The sequence below is a fragment of the Equus quagga genome, chromosome 12 (genome assembly GCF_021613505.1).
Source record: "Equus quagga isolate Etosha38 chromosome 12, UCLA_HA_Equagga_1.0, whole genome shotgun sequence".
Lineage (NCBI taxonomy): Eukaryota > Metazoa > Chordata > Mammalia > Perissodactyla > Equidae > Equus > Equus quagga.
In genome coordinates, this window is record NC_060278.1 from 1,811,563 (window position 1) to 1,829,480 (window position 17,918).

Genomic DNA, 17,918 nt, shown 5'->3' on the forward strand with positions numbered 1-17,918 from the left:
CTGGCCTAGGATACACTTCCCTACCCTATCCAGCTGGCAAAGACCCACCCACCCGTCAGGTCCAGCTCAAATGGAAGACCTTCTGTAAAGCACTCCGAGGTAACTGGCTGCTCCCTCCTCTCTATGCCGTAGCCATTTTGTACACAACATTTTATATAGCACTTCTTAGACTACTGGAATTAATCCAATACCTGTCTACCCTACTAAACCACGAGATGTTTAAGGCCAGGAATACATATCCCCATGCACCTAGAATAGTGCCCAGATGCCGTAGGTACTCAAAAATATTTGATGAACCAAATAAATCAATGTGTTTTTACTACATATTTTCATAGATATCCCAGAAATAAATTTTAGGAGCTGAAAAACAGGCACTAACTCATACTGCTGCTCCCTGAGTGAAACGGATTCAGGGGCTGGCCTGGTGGCATATCGGTTAAGTTCGCATGCTCTGTTTCAGTGGCCTGGGGTTCATGAGTTCAGATCCTAGGTACACACCACTCATCAAGCCATGCTGTGGTGGCATCCCACATACAAAATAGAGGAAGACTGGCACAGATGTTAGCTCAGGGATAATCTTCCTCACCAAAAAAAAGAAAAAAAATCAATTCAAAGTTTAAGACTGAACCAAAAAGAAAAGTAAAGATATCAAACCAAATATATACTGGGCAAATGGTAAGATTTCTGCCACATTTATGGCTAAGAATATAAAACTGTATCAATTTGGAATTACCAACCTTCTTATAATAATTTGAGGATTGCATATTGTGGAGGGTTTCTGTTTTTCTGAGAATAGTGGTGGGGGGAGGAGCGCTGCACAGTGTCTGTTACGATGCAAAAGTAATTCAAACACGTATCTTCTCTTTGAAATCAAATCAGTAAGAACGGCTGACCACCAGGTAACAGGGGAAAATTAAGATCAACTGCAAGAAAACAGAATCTGCACGCAATTCTCATTTCTATATATTGTAACTTCCATCAGGACCTGCCTACTGCCTACACTGAATTTACCTGAGCTAAAGTAGGGACTGAATTTTGACCAGTCTGGGTCTGCATATGAGCAGATTTGCTCTCTGCCACAGAATTTGTTACACCTCCATCCTGCTGAGATTCAACTGTTTCCATGGTCATTTGTCTGAAAAGACAATAAAAAGGAAGAAGTATTAAGGCCCTATCTGAAATATTTCTGTTTTCACCTAGCTTTCTGATAAGCATTTCTGTCATCCAACTGTACTCTCTGATTTTTTCAAGCAATGGGTTCAGTGGCAGAGTCTTAACTCTCCTGGCTAAGGCACCTTCTCTTCTCCCTGGATATGAACATGACCAAGGGAGTACTGCCAAAGGCTTTATGAGAATTTGTTTAATCACAAATTTTTTAAATCTTATAATAAAGTCTTCTTGATAATTATTTTAAGCCCTCTAGTAAAAATGAGTGATAAAATGGGGTTTTCTATCTGACACGAAGCATAAATATTCTGTGACTCTCAAGGCCTAATCTCCCTGCTTTACAATATGATGAAGTATGAAGGCATTTCCCCATGTCTAAATGAATGCATTAGAAAGACGTGTCTAGCTTTGTCAGTGCTAAGTTGTTTCTGATAAACAAGCCCGAGATCGGATCACTCAGATTGACCACTTGTCCTGTAGCTTCCCAGTTACTTAAAGAGGAGAATCTCATTTTTCCAGGAAAAATTTCTGACATAATTTTTTTGCCTCTGATTTCAATTTAAGTTAATGATTTCTATATGGAGTCTTTCTAGACAGAAGGTAAGCCGTATTATAATAAATTTTACCCTACTAGGAGAAAACATAAAATGTAAACAAAATGAATTAAACAAAACCAAATTTCAAAAACTTATAAGAACTACTCCATGCTACTGTCTATCTTTTCAACTGGCAATAACAAAATGTGCTCTTCTCACCTTATCAGTCTAAATACCTATCCAAAAAGCATGCAGCCCATTTAGAACTTGGAATTAAAACACCAAGATCTTTTTTCCAGATGTAATTAATTACCAGATCCTACAGATCCTTCATCTACTGTCTTTCACTTAATACCTTCATTTGCATTTCAATAGCCATTACCTGAATCCTCCATTCTCAAACCTGTCTGCTATAGTCTATGCTATACCTAGAGTTACTCCTCACTATTCAAAGTCATTTTAATAATTGTGACTGACCATGACAATTTAGAGCAACTGTAAAAAATAAAAATCTATGGTCTACTGTGAAAAAATGTCTTTCTCTCAATATTCCCCAATTCCTTTATCTCTTTTATTTTCCTGAATGGCCCCTCCAATACTAGCAAAGTATGGCCATCACCCTGCATAAACTGTCAGTTCCTGTGGCTTTACTTTTGCTTATGTGAGCAGTTCCCAAAGAGAATACCTTAGAACATTAGTTCTGCAGGATATGAAAAGGTATTAGCTAGGACAAGAGGGCAGGGGGAGCACTTAGTAAGAGAGTTCTAAACATCTGGGATTAAAAGGGTTTCTTTGCTGCAGAACTCCCCAGAAGCATGAATCCACTAGTGTGCCTTGAGAAGGGGAGAGGCTACATATCCAATAGGCAGCGTTTTCCAAAAGTATCTGACCACCAAAAGCCCTTTTTCCACAAAGCATGTCCTAGCAGCTGTGTTTTCTAAACAACCTGAGAAATGTTGTCTTATGCTATTTCTTACACCTTTATTAAAAGTTCTTTTAAGGCTCTGCCAAGAACTTGAGTCTCAACGCAACACTACATGCTGAAAGGCCTTCCCAGTAAACTCTATTCATTTCGGAAACAATCATTTAGCACCATCTACATGACAGGCCATGAAAATACGAAAGCGGGTAAGTCACAACCCTTGTTCTGAAGGCATTCACTCACCAGTTGGTCCTCGGTTTCTCAAAGAAGGACAATGTGTATCAGAATTACCTAACATACTTGTGTTTTTAAAAAAAGCAGATTCTGAGGCTAAACCTCAAATCTACTGAATCAAGCTTTCTGGGGGACCTACTTTTTTATATGCAAGAGATTCCAATATATATTAAAATTTGAGAAAAACTTAGCTTACTGGTAAATTCTATCAGGTAGACCAATAATGAACACAAGTAAAGCAAGTTCTTAAATTGTGTGAAGGATGTTATGTATGAAATGCTTTGGGAAATATAGGAAGGAATGATGAAGTGTGCCTGAGAATGGGACCGTATGAGCCATACAGAGAGGGATGGGAAGGATTTCACCAGGTAGAAAACGAAAGGAGGATTGTGAGAAGAAAAGCACAGAGTATGTTTGAAAAACAGAACAGCTGGGTGTAGTCAAGAATCTGGGTGAGGAGGTGACAGAGGAGGACAGGAGGAAGTGCAGCAGGAAAAGCTGGATGGAACCACATTAGGAAGAGCCTTTAATACTCTAGAGAGAAAACAATGTCCGCCTCATTCAGACGCCTCCTCTGCTGAGGTCCTTCAGTATCTATGGAGTCAATCTATACCGTATAAGTTTCAACCATTTGATACCTACAGAGAAGTCAGTCAAGAATCAGACAACGAGCAAAAGGTATCTGTTAATAGGCAAAACAAATGGCCCAAAGTCCATACACTAAAACTTCTAAAACAAAGAGAACCTCTCCTGGTCCATACTTTAAACTCATTTGGTTTTATTCTAAATACAACTCTACTTTACCCGGTTTCTAAACATACTGGATGTAAGAAGTGACAGCTGACAAGGGGGAGGGAGAATTATAGAGAATATGACAAAGAGATTAAAATTCCGAGTGTGTGGCAATTTGGGTCCATACAGGGTAAAGTCATCTAGTTCTTTATACTCAACAAATTTAAGGATTTATGAGCTAAAATTCAGTAACTGATATTTACAATAACTATCCTAAGTCACCAAGAAAAGGTTAATGACACTTACTATACTTTAAGGAAAGAAGGATCCACAGAAAAAAATCCAGGAAGACTTCCTCCCATCAAAAAAAAGCTCTAACGCTTAAAAAGGTCAACCTGAACTGAATAGGACTCATTTTTTGAGATATAATAAAAGACTTTGTAAGTTACTAAACATTTCAAAAGTTTAACACATGAAAGTATTTTTATATACATTATCTCATGTAATCACCTTATTTGCTCCTTTTCTCTTGGTTATTCCTCAGAGTTCAATCCTTTGCCCTTGTCCCTTCTTCAGGCTACATACTATGGCTTCTTCAACCCTATATGCAGATGGCTTCCAAATCTGTATTTGTCCACATCCCCTTCCTATTGAGCATCTCACCTTAAGAGTTTTCATGGACACCTGTCTGTTCCCTTATATTCCTTGTTTTAGTCAACAGCATCACTATCCATTCAAGCCCCAAAGCTAGAATCATGTCTCTATATGTGAGTCAGTACCAGATCACATACAGAAAAACTCCACATAGCTAAACCAGCCAAATCAGGCCCTGAGCCTCCTGCTGAAACAAGGCAGAAATGGAAAGTCAGCGGCCACCCCGACTCATCCTCCTTGCCACACTTGGCATCATCCACTATAACCAACACTGACTCAAGCAGCTGAGTAGCTGCTCCTCACAACTGCTGCCACCCACTCTAAAGACCACCTATCACAGACAGTGGGCCTCCCCCTAAGCCATGACTCAACTGCAAGGTCCCTTCACCCAAACCAGAATCACATCCATCAACACCTCACATTCCTACTTCCCCAGTCACTATCAAAGACACAAGCTTTCCCATAGTTCATCTTCACTCTCATAACTAGTGCTTCCTTCCCCCCCATAATACAATTGCTCGTTCCCTCAATTACTCTCAGAACACCTGTTATTCCACCACACTGAGATCTCCAAACCACTTTCTCCCCTTCCATCAGCACCTCCATTTTCTTCATATCCCATCTTATTTGGCTTAGAATCCATGGTTTCTCATTTGAACCATTACATCCCAATACCCTAAATTCTCTTTTCCTTTTGTTGTATCAGCTTAGCAAAGACCAATCTCAGATAGAACCAATTCTGTCACCTCTATGCCTGCACCATGACTGATGAACAATACTGAACAAAACTATAAAAGAAAAAAAAAACCCAAATGGAGGGAGTTTGGAAACCTTCCAGGTTGGTGAACATGAAGAGATTCAGAGAGAGTGATATGCTCAGAGAGCATGGAATCTCCCCACCCTTTCCCACACACATTGTCCTATGCATCTCTTCTATCTGGTTGTCCCTGAATTATATCCTTTTATAATAAGCTGGTAAAATAGTAAAAAAAAAAAAAAAAACTATAAAAGAGAATATTATTAAAGCTATCAAATTTAGGGTTATCAGCCTCAAAGGGGCAGCAATCTTATTGTTTCCCTAGCGGCCTTACTCTCCCATTCTCTACAATTGTTTCAAATTTTCTCCCTCTCCTCAAATCCCTGAGCTCACCTACTACCTACACTCAATGTAAAACCTTGCCTTCTGTTTCAGATGAGAACTCCCTCAACTTCCTGCCACTAAACCTACACAACCATCACTTTCCCTTGTTTCCTGCCCCCATACTCTTAAAGCCCTCCACATGGGGCTGGCCCCGTGGCCGAGAGGTTAAGTTCACGCGCTCTGCTTTGGCGGCCCTGGGCTTGGCCAGTTCAGATCCTGGGCGCCGACCTACCACTGCTCATCAAGCCATGCTGAGGCGGCATTCCACACAGAAGAATTAGGGACCTATAACTAGAATATACAACTATGTACTGGGGAGCTTTGGGGAGAAGAAGAAAAAAAAAAAGATGTGAAACCTCTAAAAAAAAAATTCCTCTACCTCCTCTGGATTGGTCTTCAGGGATATTATACAACAGCTTAGCCCCTCCCCTCTCTACTGGTTTCTCCTATCAAGATGTAAACATGTTCAAGTTTCTCCAATCTCAAACACACACGCACACGCACACACACACACAAATTCACTGAACCAGAAGTCTTTCTCTAACTATTCTCTTGAACCTCTCTTCTCCCTCACACTGCTAAACTACTTTAAAGAACTGCCAACACTAGCGCCATTTCTTCACCTCCACCTACTCCTGGACAACCCCAAACTGGCTTCTGCCTCACTAAAACTTCTCTAAAAAAGGTAACCAATCTCTGTCACTAAATCTAATGTTCATTTTAAGTCCTATCTTGTTTGATCCCTCAGGAGCATTCAAAACTGTTGACATTTCCCTTCTTGAACTCAATCTTGATGCCATGATACTGCATTTTTCACTCTCATTCAATTCTCTGAGAATTCCTCCGCAAGCTCCTTTGCCAATTCCTTCTCTTATTCAATGTTAACCTCCAACATGGCATGTCTTCAGGGCTGTTTAGCCTTCTCACCTCACTCTGAAATCTCTCCTGCATAGTATCATCCATTTCTCTAGATTCAAAAACCAGCTATAAGCTTATGACTCTCAAATCTGGATTTCTAGCCCAGAGGCCTCTCTTGAATTCCAAAATCATATATCCAAATGCCTATTTAACATCACCAAACACACACCCTACAGTTACCTCAAACTCAATGCGTCCAAAACTAAACTCGCCTTCTTGCACAAACATGTTTCTTACCTCAGGAAATGGGGTCCCACCATCCATCCAGTTGCTAAAGCTGGAAAGCTGGTGTCATCCCTGAAACCCTCTCCCTTTCATTCCCTACAGCATTATGACCAGGTGTGATGATTCTACCTTCTAAAGAACAATTTAGTTCCCTTCTCTACATTCCCACCGCCACCGCTCTATCTCCCTACTCTAATCCATGCCAACGGTCATCTTTCTAAAACATGTATTTCTGCTTAAACCACTTCTCTGCTGAAAACTCTTCAGTAGCTCCCTACTGACTGCAGGATAAAATCCCAACTCCTTATAATACTAACTACAACTATCGTTTGTTAAGTGCTTACCATATGGTAAATGCTTAAACTAGTTTTAATCCTTAACAACCTAAAAGGTCAATACAGTTGCTTCTTCTTTGAGATAAAGAAAAGGAGAAGCGAATCTCGTGGACGAGCGGTTAAGTTCGTGCACTCTACTTCAGAGGCCCAGGGTTTCACCAGTTTGGATCTCGGGTGTGGACATGGCACAGCTCATCAAGCCATGCTGAGGCAGCGTCCCACATAGCACAACGAGAAGGACCTACAACTAGAATATACAACTATGTACTGGGGGGCTCTGGGGAGAAGAAAAAGAAGAAGAAAAAAGAAGATTGGCAACAGATGTTAGCTCAGGTACCAATCTTTAAAAAAAAAAAGAAAAGAAGACACAAGGAGCTTAAGAATCTGATTTTACCACAAAGGTATTGAGTGGCACAGCCAGGTTTTGAACTAAGGTCTTTTTCTAAAGTCCGTATTCTCAATTACTAAACCAAAGTGCCATTCAATCTCTTTCACAAGGTGACCCCATTTTACTTTTTATAGCCTCATCTCCAGTCACTTCACTCCTTACCACACTCTGCATTCAAGCCTCCTTATAAGCCTCTTTTTTTCAAATATACCTCTTATTCCTCTAGTTCTAATTTTCTATATCTGCTCTTCCTCTTCCTGGAATGCTCTTCACCCTTTCTTTGTCCAGTAGGCAAATTCCTACTAGTTCTTCAAGGCCTGGCTCAAAGACACCATCTTTCAAAAGGCTACTCTAATAACCTTGGGCGGAATGAGTCATTCTCTTCCAACTTCCCAAAGCATCTTATGCAGTACCTGCACTATAATATTTGTCTAGCATATAATACATTTGTTCACAAAGTTCTAACACTAGTGTGAGCAACTCAGGGACAGGGATTACATCTTAGATTTCAATGTATTCCCACTGTCTAGTACAGAATCTATCATAATCGTTTAACTAATCAACTATTCTGGAAGACTATGCAACTGTCAGATGTTACTAAGTCGATAAAAATAAGGTTCAGAGAGATTAAGTGAGTTTCTATGGGGTACATACTAGACAGCATGATAGAGGGTGAAGAAGAGGTCTGGTGACTGACTCCAGGGTTCCTTCCACCGCCAGGACCCTGAGTATTCCACGTTAGACAACATTTTACAATAATCATGTGCTTCTGAGTACACTGGAACTATTGTCACAATTTTCATTCAGATATGCTCTGTCTTTCACATTAGGATGTACGGACCGTAATTTTATCCCATTTGTATTCTTCTAGAGTGCCTAGTATAATGCCCAGTACATCTCATTCAGTAAAAGTTTGATACTAAAATCAATTTTCAGGTAAAAATCATCTACAGAAGAGTTAGGTCAGCACTATTAATTTAAAATAAACCCTATCATTTTCAAACAAGTTTATTCTAACCCATATCCAACCGCTGTCTAGTACAACTTCCTAAACCCACTAAAAACCAACCCCAGGGCAGGACTCAGGGCAGAAGATTCAACTAACATTTAAGTGCTCAAGATAAGGTCAAGCACTGCACCAGGCATTTCAAATACTATCTCAGCAGGAGATGGAGGACCCGAGCTCAGCTACAGATGACGGACACATGACAGTAACATCTGTAAATCAGCCTCAGCTAGTCCAGACAGAATTGATTTATAAACTGTAAGAGAAAGATCTATTACATATATACATACATTATTAATTTATCCATCATTTTAACTCTGAGCTAAGTATAACTTTCAAAAAAACAGAAAAACACATATCCACCTACCTTACATTTGTCTTAAAATACTTTTTCCTGCCACATTTGCTCATTATTAAGACATTTGTAAGCAACGCTTTTTGCTCCTTCCTCGTTTTCTTCTTTATTTATCCTGCAGTAAAATTATAGCCTTGAACTGGGAGATAAAATTTAAAAACATTAAAATCTCTCAAAACTACTCCAGAAGAATACTCTAATTTCTATAAAACTGAAAAAACAGAATAGAAAGCTGAAATCATTCCATATTTTTTTAATCTTAACGTCTATTCAATTTTCTTATCTTCTGAGGAAAAAAATTCAAAAAACTTAAATCGTGCTATTTCTCAGATTATTTTCTACTGAAGAAAAAGGAGTTCTGTCTAAATCATTTAATATACAATATGTATATCTTGTATCGGCTCCATTTTAAAATGATAATAATCACTTAATAAACTGAATGAATTTAACGCTTTCATAAATTTCACTCCATTGCAACAAATTTGTCAACTGTTTTTTCATTTACCTTAAATTCAAACTGGGTTTTGTCAAAGAATTTTAACCCCAAACAAAATATCAACAGTTCATTTAAAATCTCCTTCCAATAGCCTTCAATCCACTAAAAAAGCTGTTTTAGATACTCCAGCAGTTAAACTCCATTTTTTTTTTACTAATATCTTTAAAAAATGCATTTGACATGCTGAATGAAGTAAGATTGGCAAAGAAAAAGACCAAAGCATATCTTGGAGTCCTTACTTATTTTAGAGTTGGAAAGGCCCACGCACCTCCCTCAGTACCTGCTAGGCATCTATGCCAGCAACGCTGGAGCTTAGCCACAAACATGCTGCTTTCATGGTTCCCTCCTAAGTGGTCCCCTCTAAAATGCTGTCACACCATCCCAGTCAATTTTGAAACTGACTCAGCAGGCAGGTTTGCCACACGCCACTAAGGGCACTAAGACAACGGTTATTGCTGCTACCACCTCCTCCCACCGCCCAGCATAGGGACAGCAGGAGACGCGAGGGCACTTGAACCAGGCTATTGACAACATGAACAAAAAGCAAGGATGCCACCCTTCCTTCAGACTAAACGTTCTTCTGTGTTAAATTATGCTGGCATTTTACACGGCGACATCTTATCTTCCCTAAAAATCATGTAACCAAGAGGGCAGGGACCATTTATTTATTCAATAGTGAATGGCGCCCATAATATGCAAGGCCCTTGTGTTAGGCACCAGAGACACAGATAAAATGTCGGTGCTCTCCAAGAGCTTGCAATCTAATGAGGTAGACGGATGTTTAAACAAAAAATAATGACAATATTGTTTAAATAATAATGATGGTTATGGCACCAAATAAGAAAAGAGAAGTAACTGCTAATTTCTCATGGAAATATTTTCTTTAGTTTAATTTTTGAATAAGTAATACCTTCCTATGATTCAGGATTCAAAAAGTAGAAAAAGGTATTCAGTGAAGTCCAGAACAGCCACCTATTTCCTCGTCCCAAAGGCAACCAGCGTTGAAGAGAGCACCAGCTTTCTCCACCACAGCCGCAGGAGGTTAGAAGAGAAAGCCTCATACCAGAAGAATCCCATCAGACAAACCCGACCCGGACCCGGCCTATCAGAGAACGAGTTCTTTCCAACTACTAAGTCACCACCGACTGCCTGCTTGCCAAATCTGAAAGGATGCTTTTTAGTCCCTATCTTCCTTAATACTCCTACAGCATTTCCTACTCTCCAAATTTTGTCCTCCTTGAACTCTTTGTAACACGTTTATGCTTTTCTTCCAAATTATCCAGCCCTTTGTTTTTGGTCTACTCTTTAAAGGCTGGTATTCCCAGGTTTCCAGTCACAGCAATCTCCTCTATACATTCTCCCTAGGTGACTCTATCCTCACTTGACAAGTCTCAAATCCCATGTCCAGCCTACAACTCTCTCTCCTGAGCTCTAGCCCATATCTATCTGCCTATTAGTTGAATCTTAATGGTTAGCTCACAGATCCTCAAGCTCAAATTTTCAAAACTAACCTCAGCTCCCTTGCTCTGCATCTCTCCCCTCGCTGTGCTCTTGTCTCAGTGACTGGCATCACTATTCACTCAGCCCCTGTCTGGGAGTCCTCTTCTCCCTCCATTCTTCAACTTCCTTTGTCCCCCATTCCTGAGTAGCAGGATGGTAGCGTGTAGTATAAAAGCACTGGCTGGCCCTGGAGGTTGACCTGGGTGTTGAGTTCTATCACTTATTAGCTATGTGATCCCAGACAATTATTTAATTTCTCCAAGCATCCTTTCTCATCTGTCAAATGACACCAATCTTGTGAGGAGGAAAGGTATTAATAAATGCAAAATGTCTAATTGGCTTGGAATATAAGCAAGGACCACCAGCTTACTCAGCCTCAATAATTTTCTCTCCTAAAATTCTCTCCTCCATTCTCTCTGTCCTCACTGCCACTGCTTTAGTTCTGAAACTGATCATTTCTTGACATGATTAAAGTGATAATAGACTCCCTATAAGTACTTCACCTCACTCAAGCCTCATCTCAGTCCCTCATAACCCACTCCATTAGACCACAACGCTCTATTCAGAATGCAAATCCAAACATGCTATTTCTTCATTCAAGATCCTCCAACGCTTCCCTGCTGCCTAAGAATGAATACCCAAAGTTCTCAGCGTTTTAATTTCAGGTACTTTGTAGAGGCTTGATAAAGTTTGTGTAAAAGCATTCAGATTTCAGGTTTGCCATTCTTTTCTATTACATCAATTTTCCAGGCTCAAAATTACCTTATGTGGATTTGCAGGAGATCCCATTTTACCACACTATAAACTATGCATACTTTGAAAAACTCAACTGCTTTTTATTCTGTTGATCTCATCCCAAATCTAGTTTTAATGCCCTAGAACATACTCTAAATGGGCAGACTAGGGCTGAATTTAGCATCCACCACCTGCACATACACAAACACTGGAATGGCTAAGAGCTCAAATGTCCTAATGTGCTCTCAGGATGGGCTTAAGACAATGTACAAATATTCTATTTGGCCTACAACGTACCCCTAAATTCATCATCATTTCATGATACAGTCTGACATCATAATGTTTAACCCGATCTCCTTATACCTAAAATCACAAAGGATACTGATGTCATGTCCTGTATACTACCAATTTTCTACAAAAATAATGTTAAAATCCTATCTAACAAGGAAGATTTATCTTTTAGAATAGAAAGATATATTTTAGACTGGTTTATTATAGGCAAATAGCTTATACTAAGACAGAAAAATGAGTTAAAAAATTCTTTTGCCTAGATGTGGATTTCTGTGCTGAATTGGGAGGAAAGCCATTTCTCATAGTGATAAAGCTTTCTGTCATATATTAGGTTTGATGACAAAAGTAACATTTGGCATTCACCCTACTCTTCACCAGTGTGCTACTCTATTCACCCTTTGGCATAACAGTTTCCATTAATTTCATTGCTATCAAGTATCCCATAATAAATAGCTCTCTACACCAATTAAAGATAGCATTATATTTACACTTAAGAGTTTTGAACATATACTCTGCTGTGGTTAATTACATTAATATCTTGATTTTTCTGAAAAAATTACATTTATTTAAGAATCAAACTTCTTGGGCAACTTGCCTGGAATATAAAAGTTTACCTAACCAATCTGCACCTCACCAACCAACTCTCTGATTAACCAATGTTCTCCATTCCCTCCACAGATTAACTACAGTTTAGCAAATACCCACTGCAGGTGTTCTCCAGTGTGCCCAAGCGCTTACATTCCTAACGGCTGGGGGGATGCTCACCAAGAGTCAGTTGTATTTATCATCAAACCTGATTATGCCAGCCATACTTATTATTGCAATTTTGGAATTCTGTTAAATAGCATGTTAGACAAAATTATTAAATAGATACAATGATTTAAAAAGAAGAGCTTCTATGAAAACTAAGTTGAATGATTTGGAAAGACAAAATAGGCTGCTTTTAAAAAAATCCTTTTGGACTAGACATTACAGTGGAAAAGAACTATAAATACTGGGGAAATATTATAAAAATGAAGAGTTCTTTATAAAGACACTTGCAAAACAATGTAAGCTCTTGCTCTACTTTCAAAAACACAAAAATAGAAAAAGCAAATTATGCACTGAGATAGTTTTTGCAAGAAAGGCAAAGCAAAAAACCCCTGCACAATTAGTATAGTCAAAATAAAAGGAATGTGGAATAAAAGGCAGTACATGTCCTATGGAAGCAGGAAGAGAAAGAGAACACAGAAAAGGGCAATCTGTTTCTTTGGTTCTGGGATGAAGCAAGGTTTTAGGTCTTCAGGAAAGCAGGACATCTTCGTAGGTTAACTGTGATTTAAGGAGCAATATTGTAAAGCTGGTCCTTCTCAATCAAGTCAATTAAAAAGTTGGGAGAAGGCAGGGATAGCTAGAAGCGAGACGTAATTCCAAAGAGCTATATCCCTGAAGTTGACAGGGATGAGCCTATGGTTATTACGAATTTCAGGTGAAGGAGATGAGGAAAAACAAAGTGAGACAGCAGTAATGGGAAACTAGATCACTTTTAAAGTTTTGTAATCTTTGTGAAGGAAAGTTACAATAACTTTCAAATAACAAACTTTACACTTGTGTGTAAAAACAGAAGTAGCCAGGAGCAATGCTTGTAAATAATTATTTGAAACACTTGTAAATAATGTCTTTAATATTTTGAACATGAATCATATAGAAAATCAGGCATCTTCTAATATAGATTCAAGGCCACTCCAATTTAATTGCTTCAGATACCTGCTATTATTTAAGAAATCTTAACTCTACTAAAATCACCAAAGGATTAACTATTCGAGCAACTCCTTTTCAATTCACTCCCCACCTGGTGCCTGCTTTTGGTTATGTCACAGTAGGTGAACAGCAGAATCAGCTGCAAGGGGGAAATGAAAAATGAAATTCAAATAGTCATGGCTTATCCCCACCTCTCCAAGCAACCGGCCCGCCCCGCCCCCCTCGCCCCCACCTCAGCTGTCACACACACACCACTTCTGAAGCGAAACAAAATTTGAAGTCTTTTGGGGGAGTTATTTGCTTGACTAGTCATTGCAGGGTTTTTCTTTTCAATAGCATGCTTCATTACTGCACTTTACATTTCAAAACACCTCTACATGAAGGACAACTGCATTGCTACCGACTAGTAAATGTGGGAAAGAATAGATAACACACTTGAACGAGCTAAAGTTTAGAGAAATGAAGTTCAACATTATTATACTTACGTAGATTGCTCCTATCTTGTGCATATGAACAAAACTGGCATCTTTCTAAACGCAGAAACATACCTAAACATACCGTCACTTTCAAGAGGAGCAAAGCATCCCGAGTGTCCATATACAGTAACATAGGTCTTTACGCACGGTACAGTTGCCCCAGTTCCAGAGCTGGAAGCTTTCATCACAATCAATGCTAGGACATAAATTCCAGTTTAAAATATTTCTAAGCAAAAATTCAGTTTTGTGCTATCAATGAAAAAAATTGAGGCTGTTTGAGATTATGAACAAAACTGTATGACACTTGACATTGAGTTAGGATGGTCTAATTTTAAGTCTGTTGTGTCAAATTTCACTAAGATAACTTTGAAGAAGCAGTTTATTTTGTGAAATTCTCGAAGTGTTAGAATCACATGAGCCCCACTGCTAAAATTTCACAGGATTTTATTTTGACATTTAATTGGTCTGTTTTGTCACTGTTCAGAAAACATGCATGAAGATGCTTCCCATTTTGGGAGAAGTGGGAGCCTTCCAAAGAGCATCACAAAAGAGTTGCTGATAAGGATCCTGAAAGGCCTCCATCCTTCTTCACCAGTGGGACAGTTATTCAAACATTCTTTGAGCAAAACTCCCATATAACTTCCTAGATATCCTTTTCCTCAAAATTGCTTCACATTCTCCTTACTAGTCATTTCCTCTAACACTCCTAGGACAGCAGTCAAGAGACGTGCAAAATATTTTTATTTTTTAAACTTTGCTATAGCTGAATTATACGAATAAGACTCAAGGTGTCTTCAGGAGTAATATCAAGATAAATTCCCACTAATGTTATCCTTAGGGTTTCCTCTTCATTCTCCCTTATTCTCTACTGGCTATCCTAGAACATCAGAAAAAGAAAACCCAGGCGTGAAAGCATCTACTCTGAAGAACAGCCTGGAATTCATTGTGCATTTCCCATGGTGAAAGTGTTTTAAATACCTTTATGTACTCTTTTAAAAGAAATTAACAAGATAGTTTTAAATGTTTATTTCTACCTAAGTGTAACAGATGAGAAACACTTTCCCTGAAATCTACATTTTTATAATCTATATATCTGTATTGATAATATTGAAAATGCATTCGAGATAAGATAACTCTTCACAAAGTTGACTTTTATATATGCAATTCATCAGCTCAATACAGTAGAAATACTTAAGAGTTGAAAGACACTTCAGGCTTATTTCATTAACAAAGTTGACTGCACTTCAAAATATCAATGGTTCAACTGTTAAGTGTTTGCTTTATTAAGTTCAGCTTTATTTTTAAAAGTCAATCTAAATGGACATCTGAGTACTTTCCAGCAGATAGTTCAACAATAAACCTGGCTTAATTTTCTGGCCCAATACTTACTTGTAGAGAATACTAAGTTGGGGAAAACAGGATCAGAAATATATATTTAGACTGGTAAAGATTGGGTCAGAATGTATATTTATAATCTGAAACTCTTCCCTACCTTTCATGAAACGGCCATAATTCTAAAGCAGATTTTATTTTTTAACCCTGCAACGATTACTCTAGTTGTGTTGTGTCAGTAGCAAACTAGAGTAGTCTAGGGAGTGGGGAGTCTGTTAAAGTCATCAGTGGAAGCAAACTTTTTTTTTTTTTTTTGAGGAAGATTAGCCCTGAGCTAACTGCTGCCAATCCTCCTCTTTTTGCTGGGGAAGACTGGCCCTGAGCTAACATCCATGCCCATCTTCCTCTACTTTATATGTGGGACGCCTACCACAGAGTAGCTGGACAAGTGGCGCCAGTTCTGCACCCGGGATCCGAACCGGCAAACCCCCGGCCACCGAAGCCGGACATGAGCACTTAACCGCTGCGCCACCGGGCCAGCCCCTGGAAGCAAATTTCATTAACCTTCCTGGACAATGCAAAAACAAAAAGACTAAAGAGAGCCTCTGTATTTACATATTCAATAAAAATTTATTCACATTCTCTTACAAAATATGTACACAAAACATCAGTGTGATTACAACTTCACACCACGACTCCAGGTGGACCAGCAAGTCACTGGGAAAGCATGTGCTTACACCGACCTATTGACAGATTCACCAGAAACGTTGGCGTAATTATCAACACTTAATACGACAGCGCTTTAAGGGTTTACTCATCCGGGATCAAAATAATTTAAATATCTTTTTAAAACTTCTGTTTGGACCAATAAGTAGTTCCTCAAACATCAGTTTTAATACCTAGCATTTACTGGCCAAAACACACTGTTTGCAATTTGCCTTTCTTTAGAAAACAACAGTTACTTTAAGTTCAAAGATTTAAAGACTACTCCGACTTATGCAAGGAAAGCAGCTCGTTCTCCAAAAAGGCCATCAAGACTAGGAGAAGAGGGGCCGAGTTACCACCTAGCGCGGCACCCTTTTCTCGGGGCACCGCAGCCCGCGGCCCGGACCTCCGCTTCTGCGGCCGAGGGGCCGCCCTCCCGCCCGATTAACCCGCACCGCAGCCAGCGCCGCGGAAGCCGCGAGGGGCGCCGCCCGTCGGAGGGGCTGCGGCGGGGCTCCGGGGCGCCCAGCGGGGCAGGGTCCCGGCGTGCGGCGCAGCGACGGCCCCACGGCCGCGGCGGGCGGAGTGGGGCGCAAGGGCGACCCCAAGGCGAGGAGAGCCGCGATCCGTGCGCCCCGCCTCGCTCACCCAGCCTGTCGTGGGGACCGCAGCGGCCCCGCAGCCCGGCCCTCGGACCCGCGCCTGAAGAGGCGGCGTTAGCTGACCTCTCAGCCGACTGATACCCCGGGACAGCGGCGCCACCGACCGGCGGCGGCCCGCCCCTCCGCTTCTCCCGCCGCGGAGACCGCACGGCCCGGCGCCGGGCGCCTTCAGAACCACCCCGCCTCGTCAGCCCACAGGACGCGGGAGCGCCGCCAGGCGCAGGGGGCGGCCGCCGTCGGCGGGGCGGGACGGCGCCGCGAGGCCGCGCTGCCCCCGCCCTGGACCCCGGTCCCCGGCCGCGCTGCCCCCCCCCCCGACCCCCGGCCGCGCTGCCTCCCCCCCCCCCCCCGGCCCGAGGCCGCGCTGTCCCCGCCCTGGACCCCGGTCCCCGGCCGCGCTGCCTCCACCCCGACCCCCGGCCCGAGGCCGCGCTGTCCCCGCCCTGGACCCCGGTCCCCGGCCGCGCTGCCTCCACCCCGACCCCAGGCCCGAGGCTGCGCTGCCCCGACCCCGGCCCCCGGCCCGAGGCCCCACTGCCCCCACCCCAGGCCCGGCCTCCATCCAGTCCCCACCCAGCCCCCGGCCCCCGCCCCGAGGCTGCGCGGTACCCGGCCCCCGCCCCGAGGCGGCCCCCGCCCGGCTCCGCTCCGCCTCCTGCGCCGCGTCGCGGGCGCCTCGGCCTCGGGTCGGGCCGGCGCGCCACTTACCCGCCGCGGTGGGGTTTACGTAGCGGACTCGTCACAGCTGACGGACGGAGAAGGTGGAGGCGGCACCCGACCGCCGCTCGGGCGCCGCGCCGCCGCCCAGCAACCCGGCGCCGCCGGCCCACGTCGCCCCACGTCAGCTCTGATGCGGCCGCCGCCTCCCCACCAGCTGGGCCCAAAAGCCGCGCAGCCGCCTTCGGAACCGCGTCCTCGCGCCCCGCCCTCCGCCGCCCGGCTCGGCGACTGCCTCCTGGGGCCGCCCGGCGGAAAGATCCAAGGCTCGAACCCCGCCCCCTGCAGGCCGCCCGCGGGAGTGCGGCGCTGACAATCCAACAATTAAATAGAACGGGGCAGGGGAGGGGGAAGGAGACGGCGGGGGCGGGGCCGGGAGGAGGAAGGCCGAGTCCGAGGCGGGGCCGGGGGGCGGGCTGGAGGCCCGACGCTGCCCCGCCACGCGGGCACCTGGAAGCCGGTTATCTGCTCGCTAGGTTAACGGCAGCCGCCAAGGCCTCTACCCCTCGAGGTCACCTCTCCTCTAGGCTGCCGGCCAGGGCGTCCCCGTCCCTAACCCCAAGCCGAGGTCCGCGAGCGTCGTGGGACGCTTGCGGCCGGAGGCGCATCCTGCGACCCCCGGGGATGCCGAGTGGGCCTCCGGAGCGTGGC

The 17,918-nt window shown here is 42.7% G+C and overlaps 1 protein-coding gene across 10 annotated transcripts in view; it reads right to left on the reverse strand.

The window, feature by feature from the left end:
* CREM (cAMP responsive element modulator) overlaps positions 1-17,510 on the reverse strand; it is a 62,227-nt gene extending 44,717 nt beyond the window's left edge. For 2 of the 10 annotated variants that reach the window (XM_046678542.1, XM_046678539.1), the window contains exons 1-3: positions 17,259-17,510; positions 8,626-8,752; positions 1,012-1,135 (exon numbers count right to left, since the gene is read on the reverse strand). In XM_046678542.1, the coding sequence (XP_046534498.1) occupies positions 1,012-1,135; positions 8,626-8,669 (168 nt within the window). In that variant the 5' untranslated portion in view covers positions 8,670-8,752; positions 17,259-17,510. The remainder of the gene's footprint in view (positions 1-1,011; positions 1,136-8,625; positions 8,753-17,258) is intronic. The other 8 variants (XM_046678544.1, XM_046678548.1, XM_046678540.1 and 5 more) reach the window with 8 other exon arrangements.
* Between the last annotated feature and the right edge of the window lie 408 nt (positions 17,511-17,918).